Consider the following 15,719-nt stretch of genomic DNA (forward strand, 5'->3'; position numbering starts at 1 on the left):
CTTACACTAGCTCCAGTAAAAATAACTATACAGGTTTCTTTTATATAAAAATAGATGCTTTTTAACTTCAAAGAGGTTTTTAATTCTTTGGCAAGGTATCGCTTTAAGAATTTGTTTTGCCTCTCTCATTTTTACAACAAGTGACATTATGCAAAAAATAAACTTAAAAAAAAAAAAACTCAAAGTAATGCAACATAAGAGCTCAAATCAACTGAGGAAACTGTAGAAATATAAAAATAAAGACCCACAAACTCAAACACCCATTCACATGCACACACATTCAGCTCTTACGCTACTTAAATTATTAAACCAATGCTTTTAAAAGTAAACTTATTTTAGAATGGTCAAACCAAAACAAACAGAAGTCATCGTACATTAAATATTTCCTGTCACCTTGATGCTTAATGGCACAAACAGCTGCATTTGCGTGATGCTGTTTTATGCATTCAGGCCTTGTGTGTTTTGTTAGTTTTGAATGAGACTTGTAAAACTCTGTCACCGAGACGGTACCCATTTAAACTGGCAATCGCCACAGCGGCCTCATCATAGTTTATCATGGTGACGAAGCCGAATCCTTTGCACTTGTTTGTGTTGAAGTCTCGTATGACCTTTACGTTGGTCACAGCGCCAAACGGCCCAAACATCTGCCAGAGAATGCTCTCGTCAGCGTCCGGCGCAAGATTGTACACGAAAATACACCAGCCTGAGCCTGAGTGACCTGGGAGATTGATGCCTGCCAGACTGGTGACCCCGTCAATGGTCATGGGTGAGAATCGACTGCAAAAACAACAAACACCATGTCAGTAAAAGTGATGAGAAATGTACCATCGCTGGAGGTCATCAAATCTCTGAACTATTTGTTGCCAGTCTAATGGCTGCAGGATTAGGTAAATAAATAAATACTATTATGGCACCTGAAATTTGAATAAAGGTTTCAAAAGTTTCATGTTTTGTATATTTGTCAAATTCATTAAATTATTTAATCTAAGCATCAGAAGTGAGATGGGTTAATCCATTTTGAGTGATTACCTCTATGTATTGGTATTGCAAAACAACCAGTTTTAATTTTATTTTACTTGGTTTAACCACAGCAGCCATCTTTGTGTCATGACACACAATGGTTATACAGCCATTTACAGAAACTTAATCTTAGCTCAGGATGGTCCTAGCTACTTGGAACAAAAACTGTAGAGATGTGCTAGAGAACAAGGTACATGCACATATATAGACATCCTTAGACTTAGAACTTAAGTCCTAATGTAATGATCAAGATCGCCGAAAGTTCCACTTTTAGGGTCAATTTATAATAAATGAGAAGGGTTCAAATCTCAGTCCTACATTTTTTTTTAGGGGGTACCTAGGTAAGTATGGTGTGTATGCAGAACATTTCAGATTTGAGACTTTTGTAATTTCTTTATGCAATTTTTTAACATTTCCCCTCACTTTCCAATTCCTCCAACTCTGTCATACACACAATCATAAACAATTAAAATACTGTTAATTTTTATTATTTGTAATGCTTTTTAGATCTGTTCATTTCTCAAAATGCATGAATAAAGTAAGCTTTTCACCAGATTTCTACTAGCTCTGTAACCAGTGGAATCTCAAACTCAACATTTTTAGTGCAGAATGCTACTATAGAGGACTTACATCTGTGAAAATTTCAGGTTCCTATCTGGTCCCCCACCAGAGATAATCAATCGGAAAGTGAGGGGAAATGTAAAAAAAAAAAGTGCAGTCTCACACCCATTAAAAAAAAAAAAAAACCTCAAACCTGAAATGTTCTGCATGCACACTATATTTACCTAGGTACCCCCTAAAAAAATAAAAAAAAAATAAAAAAATGAGGACTGAGATTTGAACCCTTCCCATTCATTATAAATTTATCCTAAGTGGAACTTTCAGCAATCTTGATCATTACATTAGGACTTAAGTTCTAAGTCTAAGGATGTCTATATATGTACATGTACCTTGTAATGTGCTCGAGATCCATTTTTGTTCTAAGGAGCTAGGACCATCCAGAGCCAACATAGAGGTTTCCGTATACCGCTGTATAACCAGAATTTGTCATGCGCCATGACACAAAGATGGCCGGCGCAGTTAAATTAAAAAAAAAAAAAAAAAATATATAAATAAATAAATAAATAAAATATAATATATATATATATATATATATATATATATATATATATATATATATATATATATATATATATAAAATAAATAAAAACTGGTGGTTTTGCAATACCAATACATAGAGGTAAATCAAAAAAATATTTATTTTTTTTAAATTAGGAAAATTAAAAACAGTTAAGCAACTTTACAATTATTGGACTTCAGATAGACTGACCCAGATATGAAATGTTCATAAACGCCAAAATAATTAAAAACACATTAAACAGGGTGTGCAAAAACCAAAAAGCAATGTCTTCTGACTCTAAATGAAGTCATGTTTCATGTTTAAGTGCATTCACACTTGAATTCTTTAAAAACAAGGGTGCCCAATCTACCGCTCTTGATTCATGACAGAAATCCACATGATTTAATTCATGTTGATTTTTCCATTCTTAATTGTAGTCAGCCAAGTAACTGCAACATGACTCGAATAACATTTTATTATTAGAATGCAAGACAATCAAGTCAGAGAAATCAAAGTTCTAATAATTATAAACATGATTGTGCAAGCAGGGACTAAAAAAATGTTTTTCATTTCAGTTCATTGAGCAAAAACAGTATTTTTTTGTTCCGGTTCAGAAGTTCCACAGCCTCCTTTACAAATGGTAACTGGTTAGAAACAAAAGAACAGTTAATAACGTTCTTTTTAAAATGACAGTACTCTGCACTAAGGGTGGGTGAAATACCAATTGCAGTGTTGCCAGATCTCACAAGAGAAACAAGCAACCTGGTCTGGAAAAACAAGCCACCGAATTATCAGCATAGAAATCATAACAAGCATTTAATTTACTGTTAAGTATAATTTTATTTACAGATTTGCTTCAGTCAAAACCCGACAACATCAAATCTGTATTAATCCGTCATCTAACAATAATTCAGTGAAGACTTGGAAACAACTGAGAAATGTACTTTTCACCTCTAACAATAAGTTCCTTGTATCTGGATTAACAGTGCATGTACATTATATGTAGTAATTATTCGGTGGTCTTCATTCACCGAATGCAAGGCTGAACTTCAAGCATGTGAACCATGCCCCATTCAAAACCAATGTCAAAGAATCTTAGAAGAATTGTAGATATGCATGAAGCTGGAAAAGGCTACAAGGTTCGTCGTACCGTTCGTCGACACTTGATGAACTGTCTTCAAATGGAGGGAATTCAGAACTGTGGTGTGCCCTGCAAAGATCACTTCAAGAGCACAATGTGCAGTGCTGAAGGGACAGCAAAAGATCTGCAGAAATCTCTTGAGCTTACTGAAGTCTCGGTTCATGTGTGTACTATACAAAAAACACTGAACAAAAACGGTGTTCATGGCAGGAGAGCACAGAGGAAAAAAACATTGCTGCTCGTCTCAAGTTTGCAGAAGACCAACTAGATGCTCAACATAAGTCTTGGGATAATGTTCTGTGGACAGATGAAACAAATTGAACTCTTTGGCAAAGTCGCACAATACTATATTAGAGGAAAAAAGGCACTACACAACACTAAAAACCTCATCCCAACTGTGAAGCATGGTGGAGAAAGCATCATGGCCAGGACAGCTTGCAACCTTTTAGGGAGCAATGAATTCAAAAGTATATCAAGAGATTATACAGGAGAATGACAGGATAACAGTCTGTCCACTGAATCTTAAGAGGGTGACACAATAAGACCCAAAACACACAAGCAAATCAACAACAGATTGGCTAAAAAAGGAAAAGAATGTGTGCTTTACAATGGCCAAGTCAGAGTCCAGACCTCAACTCTATTGAGATGTTGTGGTGTGACCTGAAGGCGGTTCATGCAAGAAATCCCAGAAATATTAATGAACTGAATGGTGTAAAATACCACCTCAGCATTGTACAAGACTGATCAACAGCTACCGGAAGCATCTAGTTGAGATTGTTGCTGCTCAAAGAGGTTCTATCAGTTATTAAATACAAGGGTTCACATACTTTTCCAGCATGACATGAAAACTACAATTATTTGTCTGTCACTACTTTAAGCAGATGTGTTTCTCTATAATTAGGACTACTGATAAGATCAGACCACATTTTCTGAATAATGCAGAAATGCATGCAATTCCAAAGGGTTCACATACTCTGTCTTGTCACCGTATAGGGGATTATTAGAAAGTCATGATGGATAGAGGCAAATAGGCAAATTTGGCCAGGACACCGGGGTTACACCCCTACTCTTCACGTTAAGTGCCCTGGGATTTCTAATGACCACAGAGTCAGGAGCTCGGTTTAACGTCTCATCCGAAGGATGGTGCCTTTTATAGTACAGTGTCCCCATAACTAGACTGGGGCATTAGGACCCACACAGTCTGCAGGGTGAACATCCCCTGCTGGCCTCCCTAATACCTCTTCCAGCAGCAACCGTAGTTTTCCCCAGCAGGTCTCCCACCCAGATACTGACCAGACTCAACCCTGCTGAGCTTCAGTGGGTAACCAGTCTAGAGCTGCAGGGTGATATGCTCCCAGATGTTTGATCCTCCCATTTAGTGTTGTCACAATACCAACATTTCAGTAGACGGTACTGATACCAGTGAAACTTCAAGGTTCTCAATACCAAAATTGATACCAAAGCAAAAATATGATAATCTAGTGGTAATGTGCTATTGAACACACTCCTTCAGGCACTTAAATACATTTCATGTAAATTATAAATCAAATGCATGTGTGCAAGTTTCTCAATCAAGTATGCCTTGCTTAAGCGTTTAAGTACGTTTCAATCCTGTGTATTCCATTATATTTAATTTTTTAGAATCCCATGCTTTAATTTCATAATCAAAATATTGTCTTTTAAAATTAATTCCTAAAATGATTAACAAATGAATAGAACAATTTCTTTTCAACATACCACTGCATTTTTTTTTTTACCAAACTTTTCAGTACAACACCACTTGCTTCTGATATATTGCTTTATTAACTAATAATATTACTAAATGATACTAATGATTAATAATAATAATAACCACCATTATAATTTATTAATAACACTTCTACACTGAATATTACATTTTACTATACAGTTGTAATATATTTCACAATTTCTTAAATTTGGGGTCTCACTTTTATTTTTAATCTTTATCTTGATGTGTGCTTTTTTACAGAAGCTTCACTTGTCCCAGTGTGATCATTAAAGCACAAACGCTGTGATTTAATTATATAAAGTCTGCATGTGCTGTGCGCTTCAGTGGATGAGTGCACTGCTCTCTCATCTCAAACACAGCGCACATGATTATGTGGAGTTTGGAGTTATGAGCAGTCTTCATACATTCACTTTAAAGCATGCAGCTCATGCAGACTAAGATTGCGGTCTTTTGCAGTTAAATAATCCCACTACGACATATCACCATTTTTAAATTTGATTAATTATGAACTAATTTCACCAAATGTCAAATTTGCCTGCCAGCCTTTGGAAGCAGTCATGTGTCAGCAAGACAGTATGCGGGTATCAAATTGGTGCACAGTACTAACGGTACTTCAGAAACACTAATATAGTGACTTTTTTTAGTACTAACTTGGTACCCAAGTACTTTTGACATTACTACTCCCATTGACATTCATATGATCTGATTTGAAGCATCCGTCACTGTAATGTATGCAATGCAATGAGTATATAGAGGAAGACATTTGTTCATTTTTAACATGCACCTGTTATGGTCCTCAGCAGCTGCGCTGTGGCACTGAATGGACATCATAAAGAGTAAATTGTTAACATAACCCATGAGCAGTGAAAGTAACCCAAAACACTTTTCATCGACCTCAATGTTATACAATTGCCTACGAAGAATGTATAAACACTGTTCAATTACAAGTGTTGTGAGTTTTACACATGCACTTTACAAAATGTAATTAAAACTGAAATATGAAGCAGACAATGTAAAGATATTGTACTGGTGGCTAATAAAGCTACATGATAATGACAAAAATTAAGTCAATAGCCACTTTTATACCATCGGCTGAGCAATTATCGCAGCAAAACGGTGCCATTTTACGGTTTATTTTTCCACTGTGGTGCTTGAATTTACATAAATATGTCAGTTGAGATGGCATTAGAGGGAAACATTGGAATAAATCGCGCTACAGAGAATGATCACATATTGCAGTTTTTAGGACTGCTTGTACCTGGTTTTACTCTGCTTTTTTCCGGCCGAGTCATTCGTGAGCTTATTCAAAAGAGAAAAGGCGAGCGCTTTACCATCATGAGGGCTTGTGTATGCCACCGGACACAAACACACAGAAAGGTACAAGTTCCCAGACTAGCTAAAAAGGACATTTATTGACAAAATATTATACGAGGAATATGATGATATCAAAATCACGAAGATACACCAAAACATTAACAATTTTGTAACATTTTTATTAACCTCACCATAGCAAACTTTGCCAAGTTACCTTGGCATTGGCAAATTGCCAGCCCCGAGTATGCCATGTACTAAAGCCATTACACCAGCACGGTTGAGCCTGGTTTTCTAACTGTGTAAAACAATATCCGGACTGAGAACAGTTTGTAATCATACCATGCCGTGCTCCAGTGGAAATGCTACTGGAACTGTTCCTCACCGTTCGGCCTGACGGTGGAGGAAAAAAGGCTAATTATTTCCCAATTAAGGGAAACTATTGTTAAATCAACAATAGTAATTTAGATTGAAATACTTCAGTGAATTGCACAAATGCAGACTTTATGTAAGATACACATCCAAAACAAGCTAAAAACTGATAAGCTGAATTTCTTTGTTTTGGTTTTATACATCAGAAATGTAACCATGAAAAACAAAGCTTGGAAGGACTTCATATAAGCGACCGTACTCGCACTTTCATATAGTTTCCAAATTATTTTATTAAGAAAATTGCAATTACTGTAATTCTAATATGCTGTGAAATGACCATTAACACGACTGTATAAAAGAAGTAACCAGCCATGAAAAGTAATGTGGTATTATATATACACTCCTGGGCAAAAAAAAAAAAAAAAGCAAACATTGTTTTTTGAATGGTCTTAACCACAAATCATTGGTCAGGAAATTAGCAAGAATTTAACTAACAGATAAAGTAACTTGGTATGGGATAGTTTTTCCCTTTGATTTCTTTAAATGTTTAAGCCTTGGGGGTAAACTTGCAGACAGCTTTTTACAGAAAGAAGAGTCAATGTTGTTCCACTCAATGTTTATAAGACCAAATATTCTCTATAGGGTTTAAATCTGGACTCTGACCAGGCCAAAACATGAGCCTTGTGGACTTGTTCTCAAGCCACTTCTTGGTGGTCTTTGCAGTGTGGGCAAGAGCATCATCTTGTTGAAAAACGACATCTGATCGTTCCTCGTTAGAAAACCACTTTTCACTTATGGGAAGCAAGCCTTTCTGCAACAGTCTCCTGTATTCCAAAGTACTAATTGACTTTTCACAGCAAAGCAACTCACCAGTACCAGCAGCTGAAAAGGCTCCCCTCATCATGACGCCTCTTCCTCCATGCTTCACTGTGGTAGAGATTAATTCATTATTGTATTTCTTATCTTCGAAGACACTTCTCTGGAGTGTCACCATGCAACTCAAATCATGATTCATCACTCCACATAACTCTGAATCAAGCTTTTCATATTCTGCCAAAAACTTAATTCTGTCTTTGATGTTTTTCTGAGACAGCAATGGCTTTTTAACACCTCTTCTAGACACAAAACATGCATTAGATAACCTTCTGATTATTGTTCTTCTGGAAAGAGTCTTGTTTTCTGACATCTTGAATTCTGCTTACAGTTTTTGTAAATTTCAGCAGGTGGTCATCCCTGCATGAAGAGGCTTTGGACCTTCCAGATCCTTTCTTTGACAACATCAGCTGTTGTTTCAAAGCGTTGACCTATTCTCTTAATAGCTGATAGAGAAATAGGGGTTTTCTCTGCCGTTAGGGTCTTGTAAACTTCAGAATAGCTATAGTTGGCTTGACGCAGACCAGCTATGCAGTTTCTGACAGCAACCCCTGCATGATATTTTGCTTTTTCTTTTGAAGCAGATTTTCTGTGGGTGTATTTTGTACGCCCAGACCTGTGTTGGTTTGAATTTATCAAATTTTATAATCATGATCATGATTTTACCTTTGCATACAAGACTATACAAGTGCATTTCCCTGTTTCCAGCTTTTCCCCAAACAGTTCACTGCAGCACAAGTTAATGAGTAAATGGTGGCACAGAAGTGCATTTGTTTAATTCTTGCTAATTTCCTGACCAATGATTTGTTGTGGAAACCATTAAAAGTTTGTTTTGCCATTTTGGAATAAAATATATATATATATATATATATATATATATATATATATATATATATATATATATATATATATATATATATATATATATATATATATAAAAAATAAATAAATAATAAAAAAAAAAACACAGTGAAGTTTACATATACCTTAGCCAAATACATTTAAACTCAGTTTTTCACAATTCCTGACATTTAATGGCAGAAAACATTCCGTCTTAGGTCAGTTAGGATCACTACTTTATTTTAAGAATGTGAAATGTCAGAATAATAGTAGAGAGAATGATTTATTTCAGCTTTTATTTCTTTCATCACATTCCCAGTGGGTCAGAAGTTTACATACACTTTGTTAGTATTTGGTAGCATTGCCTTTAAATTGTTTAACTTGGGTCAAACGTTTTGGGTATCCTTCCACAAGCTTCTCACAATAAGTTGCTGGAATTTTGGCCCATTCCTCCAGACAGAACTGGTGTAACAGTCAGGTTTGTAGGCCTCCTTGCTCGCACACGCTTTTTCAGTTCTGACCACAAATTTTCTATCGGATTGAGATCAGGGCTTTGTGATGGCCACTCCAATACCTTGACTTTGTTGTCCTTAAGCCATTTTGCCACAACTTTGGAGGTATGCTTGGGGTCATTGTCCATTAGGAAGACCCATTTGCGACAAGTTTTAACTTCCTGACTGATATCTTGAGATGTTGCTTCAATATATCCACATAATTTTCCTTCCTCGTGATGCCATCTATTTTGTGAAGTGCACCAGTCCCTCCAGCAGCAAAGCACCCCACAACATGATGCTGCCACCCTCATGCTTCACAGATGAAGCCTCCTGTGCGGTATGATGGCTGCATGGTCCCATGGTGTTTATACTTGTGTACTGTTTGTACAGATGAACGTGGTACCTTCAGGCATTTGGAAATTGCTCCTAAGGATGAACCAGACTTGTGGAGGTCCACATTTTTTGTTTCTGAGGTCTTGGCTGATTTCTTTTGATTTTCCCATGATGTCAAGCAAAGAGGCACTGAGTTTGAAGGTAGGCCTTAAAATACATCCACAGGTACACCTCCTATCAGAAGCTAATTAGCTAATTGCCTAAAGGCTTGACATCATTTTCTGGAATTTTCCAAGCTGTTTAAAGGCACAGTTAACTTAGTGTATGTAAACTTCTGACCCACTGGAATTGTGATAGTCAATTAAAAGTGAAACTATCTGTCTGTAAACAATTGTTGAAAAATTACTCTCATTATGCACGACGTAGATGTGCTAAATGACTTGCCAAAACTATTGTTTGCTAATATGAAATCTGTGGAGTGGTTAAATTAGTTTTAATGACCTAAATGTAAACTTCTGACTTCAACTAGGTGTGTATGTATATTTTATACATATTTGTTAGTAAAAGACATAGTAAGGTATAGTTTTGTCTTTTTTAGCTTAAAATGTTTCAAATTCCACATTCTATCAATTAATGTAATGCTACTGCATATATAATAATGATATTAGTGGTCACTGTTTGATATGTGTACAACTTAATACAAAAGTTTTTCCATTGAGTTCACATTCACGTGTATAACAAGTGCTAGAATGATACTGTCTCTTTAAGAATAGACCACCTTCAAACAGCAGCAGAATACGGTTGTCAGTCCTGTTTTGAGTGTATAATACGTTCATACCCCGTTTGGTTATTTACGAGAGTGACAACGGCATTTTAGAACTGAACTGACACAGGCAAATTTTCAGGACTCGCAACCGCATTCTTGGTGAACCTGTGCTGTGTGAACGGAGCCGTACTGGACAACTAGTCAGTTACATCATGTACAGTGAGAGACGCTGCATGGTACACGCATGTGTCTCATGCGTTTCATGTGGGGTTTCGTTAACTCACGGAGATGAGGAAATGAGCATCTGAAGATTCAGGTCACTGTTTTCCACCAGCTGCTCACGGACACGAGCCGTGCAACACAAAAGACTTCGATTGTTCATTTATACAGACAGTATTCAAACTGCTACTGCATGCTGTTGTATGAATGGGACATTTCAGGACTCACACCTGTAAATATGGTTGTCAATCTTAAACATAGACTGTGTGAACATACCTCACAGAAGTGTTCTGTTTGAGTGCACATTAACTCGATGAGGCACATGATTTCTTTACCGCATCTGTGCTGTGTCATTAGAATTTGTCTTCTTAATCAACAACTGACCGTAAAGAACAGAAATTCTTAAGTCACATGACTCACAAATGGACTTTGTAGATCTTATCTATATAGGACACATTACAGGGAAAAAGTGTTTAATTTCAAGCATTTTTCAACAAAAGACAATTTTGCAGGTATTCCTGTACTAAATTTCAAGCACTTTAGGGACCTTGTCTGAACCCTTCTCACCACAGATTTACATTATTTGAGTCCGGCAGTTCAGCATGAGTTTTTGTTCTGAATTTACAGTTTGCAATGCATAACATGTAACAAAACCACAGAGGACACCCCTGCTTTAAAAAGAACTCACCCTGGACCTCTTGCAATTGAGCGAAGTGAACTGAAATGCAAAATAGTCCAATTCTCTTTGCATTCACACTGCACACTTTCGTTAACATCTTTTAACAGAGGTACAAATCATAAAGACATTGCTTAATACACTTCACATCAGCCACAGTTCACAGAAACATACCTCTTCACTCCATATGCCATGTTGAGCAGATTGTCCAGCCTGAAACACATACACACATTAAAACCCAAACACAAAACACTCGGTCAAATCAAACTAAACTGTTTGAGGGCTGGGCTACAAAATTCTCTTTTTCAGCCTTCTGGCAATATGGGGCGTTGCATATATACCCACGGTTTTCAAACTGGGAGGCACCCCTCCCCAGGGGGTCACCAGAGCATATCAGAGGAGGTGCGGAGCTTGATAAATTCACCACGTGAAATCAAAACATACATAAAAATGTATTGTGAAGATAAATTAAAATGATTGGCTTAATAGACCATTGTTCAGCTTAACAGACCGTATCTCTATGGCGTTATAATACTGTTAATGTAGTGAACGCATGCATATCATGCAAGAGCACATCCATGTACCGGTTGCATGAGCGAGAATCTCTCCACTCGCATGTGGATGTACTTTGCTCTCGCTCAAAACTGGATGCGTGCTCTCAAATATATGCTGCTCCATAAAATCTCCCTGCTCTTGCTCGTGTGCAAGTCATATGCACTCGCAAATCTATTTTGAAGCCACACAGCTTTGACTTTCATTCATACAAATATTCTGCCTCTGCAGACGTGTTATATCAAGGGAGAAAAGATCCTGGAGTCTGAGTAATCAACTCACCATTTGGCCAGTAACATTTTTTTGTGGGAAATGCTGCATAATACATGGTTAAATTCATATTGAAAGAACACTTAAATGAAGCTTAACTGTTTGTGTTTGTCTTAAAGTCAATATTACATAAAAAAAATAAATAAAAAAAAGCAAAACATTGTATGTTTGTAAAACTGAATCTTAGCGGCGGCTAAGGGGGGCACGATCTTGTAGATTTGAAGACTTTGAAAACCCCTGGCATATACCATGCGAAGATGATTCTAAACTGATATTTAAACATTTGCTTTCAGCATTGAGTTATGTCAATGAGCATGTTTACTAGGGGTGTAACGGTTTGAATTTCTCACCGTTCAGTTTGTATCACGGTTTAAGGGTCACAGTTTCGGAATTTTTCTTAGTTCAGAAAGAATATATTACTGCCAAACCCAAAGAATAATCTATTTGGTAAACACTTCAACAGGTCTGCCCTTAAATAACAATCATTGTTTTACAACAGTAACCATAGTTTTACCATGGCACTTTTTGGTAAAATCATAGTAACCACAATATAAACATGGTTACTGCCATGGTTACAATATATAGTAGAATCATGGTTACTATATAGCAGTGGTTCTCAAAGTGTGGGGCATGCCCCGTAGGGGAGGCGCAGAAGACTAACCCTTCCTCAAATCTTGTACACTTTCACACATTCAACAAAAATACTGAATACACAAAACGATGCGTGTAATTTCTTTTCCTCTGCCTTGTTTAAACTTCCACCTGGCACCGCAGCACATACTGCGCGCGCAGCTCTTGACAGCCCAAAGTGTTGATGTCAGGTGCGCTCATGTAAACAAGGTCATTCTTGCATGCACGCCAGTTTCAAATAAGTGACGAGGTGAATTAACACTTAAATTTCGGTCTGTTCCTCACAATATCATATGGCTTCAGAAGAATTGAAATCTAAGGCACGAGTGTTATGGGCTACTTTAATGGCACTTTTATGTGTGCTTTCGGAGTTTGGACAGCCACAATCACCATTTTCTCTTTCCTCAATCTTGTGTTTCACAGATGAAAAAGAAATACTGATTTTGAATGACAAGGATGAGTAAGTGATGGTGGAAAGGTCCATTTTTATTAAAGTTTATCAGAATCATTAATCAGGTGCAAATTACTGTCCAGAGGTCCTGACCGCTACCGAAACAGCGTGTAGACAGCCCTGTCACGTGATACTTGTTATTTTTTCAGCGCTGGCTAGGATGTCAATTACAATCAGTCAATTATTATTATTACTGGAGGAGGATTTAAAAAACTTAGAGACTGCTGATACTTATTTCCATTCATAGATATGAATCCTTGCAATTATCAGTTTTTATTTAAAAATAACTAGAGTAAATTTGTCTCCAATGAGTTATAAAACTTTCTGATAGTTAAATGTGGATGAATGGAGGATTCGAAAGTTTTTCTTGTTTCAAAAGGGGGTGTGACCCCAAAAAAATTGAAAACCACTGCCTTATTTGCTTGAATGAGCAGCTGGAAGCAGTGAAGTGCATAAAATGCATCTGGAATTAATTATATTTGCCCTCCCCATCACAGGAAGAAAAGACTAAGAACATTTAATATAGGCTACCAAAAACTATTTCTATTTCAATATCGAATCAGCACAATCCAATATCAGTCGACCTCTAATTTGTATTTATTTATATAATGGAGGATCCCCCTGGAGTGAAACTTTTCATTCAGTTTTCATTGATTTTTAAATGAAACCTTTGTCAAATGAAGAAAGAAAAATGTAGTTTAAATTAAGCATTTTCTTCTTTTTTTTCTTGTTTCAAAGGGGGGCGTGACCCGAAAAAATTGAGAACCACTGCTATACAACAGTATTATGGTGAATTGTATCAAAACCATAATTTCTACAAAGAAAACCATGGTGACAGCAGTCATGGTTACTACAATATTACAATAGTAAAACCATGGTTAATTTTCATCAAGGTAATTCTAACTAAAAATGTAATTCTCCAATTACTAAATCAATTTTAACATAATATCTGCACTAATACGATACATGCATCAACATAAAGTGCACTTTAAATTAATCTCAACATATATTCATTATTTGGAAGCTGAACATCACTATAAAAGAAATAACCTTGCTATTAAAATGCATACGAGAAGGGATGTTGTGAGAATGCTGCTCAAATATTTTAACAATACATGGAAATCCCACATGAACACCCCAAGCGCTTTAATTATTGTTTCATGTCTGTCCGAATTAGCACTGAGTGCCTGCTTAAAAATGGAAGGGAGTGTGTGCAGTTTCGCATGAACATGAACCTGAGAAGCAACACTGAAGATATTTAGACTTGCTTTAGAGAATTTATCTTGAACAAAACTGCATTTCATTTTTCACTCGTTTATACTTCTGCCAGTGCAGTAAAGACAAAATACACTTGTATTCTGATTTTAACATCTTCTGCAGTATCAAGTCATTAAGTATATGTACATTGTTTTAAAGGAGTTTTAGATATTTATATTGGAAAACAAGCCAAAAAAAGACCAATTAAAAACATTTTGTCACAGTGTAATGGGCTAAGACTACCCTCTCTCACCTTCTTGTTCACTTGATTTCGATCCATCTTTAACTCACAAAAAACAAAATCGGTGTTGCCGATTTCTTCATAAGATACACGCCGTGACACATGATTCAATATGTAGCGAGCCATTATGTTATCAACTGAAGCTGTAGCAAGCGCGCATAAGGGATGAACGTCTGCATTCAAGAAACATCATCAGCCGGGAGAAGTTTGAAACTCTGCGAAAATTTGAACTGCGATATGATAAACAAAAAAAAAGTGATTTCTTTTGACCAAAATTTGGTAATGTTTTGCCCATGTTCTACTTCCAATAAAAAGACTTGGACTACTCGGAGGGTTCACACTTGAGTCCTCTTAAAAAGAAAAACTTTCATATTAGCCACAAATAAAGAAAACAGAGAAACAAAGAAAACATTGTCTCCGTATTCACATTGTATCTGTCCACCTGTTTTTGTCTACTTTGTGATACTGTCTCAGCCCATTATTCTTAATTTTTTGGAACCCAGTCAACTTCAATATTACTTCACCTCCAAACATTAGTCTTTGTTTCTGGTTCCGGTGAGAGTACGCTGTGCGCAATTTGGCTGCAGCTTCTCTGTCTGCAGTACTGTCATGTTTATCACTCACTGTTTCACCGTTTAAATCCTCAGTCATCAGTGCAGATCTACTATTATTGGGAGTACACTGTGCTCAACCTGCTGCTGTTTCTCATCAACATAGTTTGTTTTTCGCTTGCTGGACATTTGGATTCACCTGTATCGTCGTCATCATCATCATCTGATGTTTCCTGTTTGGATTTACAATCACTAATAGAATCTATTTTTTTGGGACTATTCAACTGTACTTCATAAACTTTTATAACTGTGATGCCTGTCTGTGATGCCTGCTGACCAAGACGTTCAAGTGCCTCACTTCTCAGTCCCCTGCGAGCCCTCTCCCCATGTCCACCTGTGCGTACCTTACCACTCGGCACTACTGGCGAGTTAGTCTCCACTTTCTAATTGAGCTGTGCTTTGTGCGGGTTTGTCGGTCGTTATAATCCGGGTCTGGCCAACGTGGTGTGGCTTGTTTACAAGAGTCTGAGAGTGCAGTTCATATCGGCTCAAGGTGATGTTTGCCACAAATAACAAAACTTTGGCCTTGAGACCGGTGGCCCTTCTTGTATTTGGGCTCATTCTGGTCTTGTCAAAATCGAACTTTATTACACCCCATCGCAGTTGCGCCGTCTGAACTGTTTTTCCCAGTTGGATTCAATAATATAAGTATAAGATCCTCGAAATTGCTCGTCAGCCTCGCTATATCCATCAGTCTCCTAAACGCTGGTGGATACATGACCGCCCCTCTACATCTTCAATTCCTATGATCTGGTCTAATGGGCCGAGGTGTCGGCATCGTAAAGAAACTAC

The 15,719-nt window shown here is 37.0% G+C and overlaps 1 protein-coding gene across 9 annotated transcripts in view; it reads right to left on the bottom strand.

Moving 5' to 3' along the window:
• Positions 1-446: 446 nt before the first annotated feature.
• The window catches only part of elavl2 (ELAV like neuron-specific RNA binding protein 2), a 35,299-nt gene continuing 20,026 nt past the window's right edge, over positions 447-15,719 (bottom strand). For 5 of the 9 annotated variants that reach the window (XM_051699854.1, XM_051699817.1, XM_051699796.1 and 2 more), the window contains 2 exons: positions 11,090-11,128; positions 447-777 (listed from right to left, as the gene is read on the bottom strand). In XM_051699854.1, the coding sequence (XP_051555814.1) occupies positions 447-777; positions 11,090-11,128 (370 nt within the window). Of the gene's footprint in view, positions 778-10,143; positions 10,162-11,089; positions 11,129-15,719 lie in introns of all 9 variants that reach the window. The other 4 variants (XM_051699807.1, XM_051699863.1, XM_051699842.1 and 1 more) reach the window with 2 other exon arrangements.

Source organism: Myxocyprinus asiaticus, chromosome 1, assembly GCF_019703515.2.
Source record: "Myxocyprinus asiaticus isolate MX2 ecotype Aquarium Trade chromosome 1, UBuf_Myxa_2, whole genome shotgun sequence".
NCBI lineage: Eukaryota > Metazoa > Chordata > Actinopteri > Cypriniformes > Catostomidae > Myxocyprinus > Myxocyprinus asiaticus.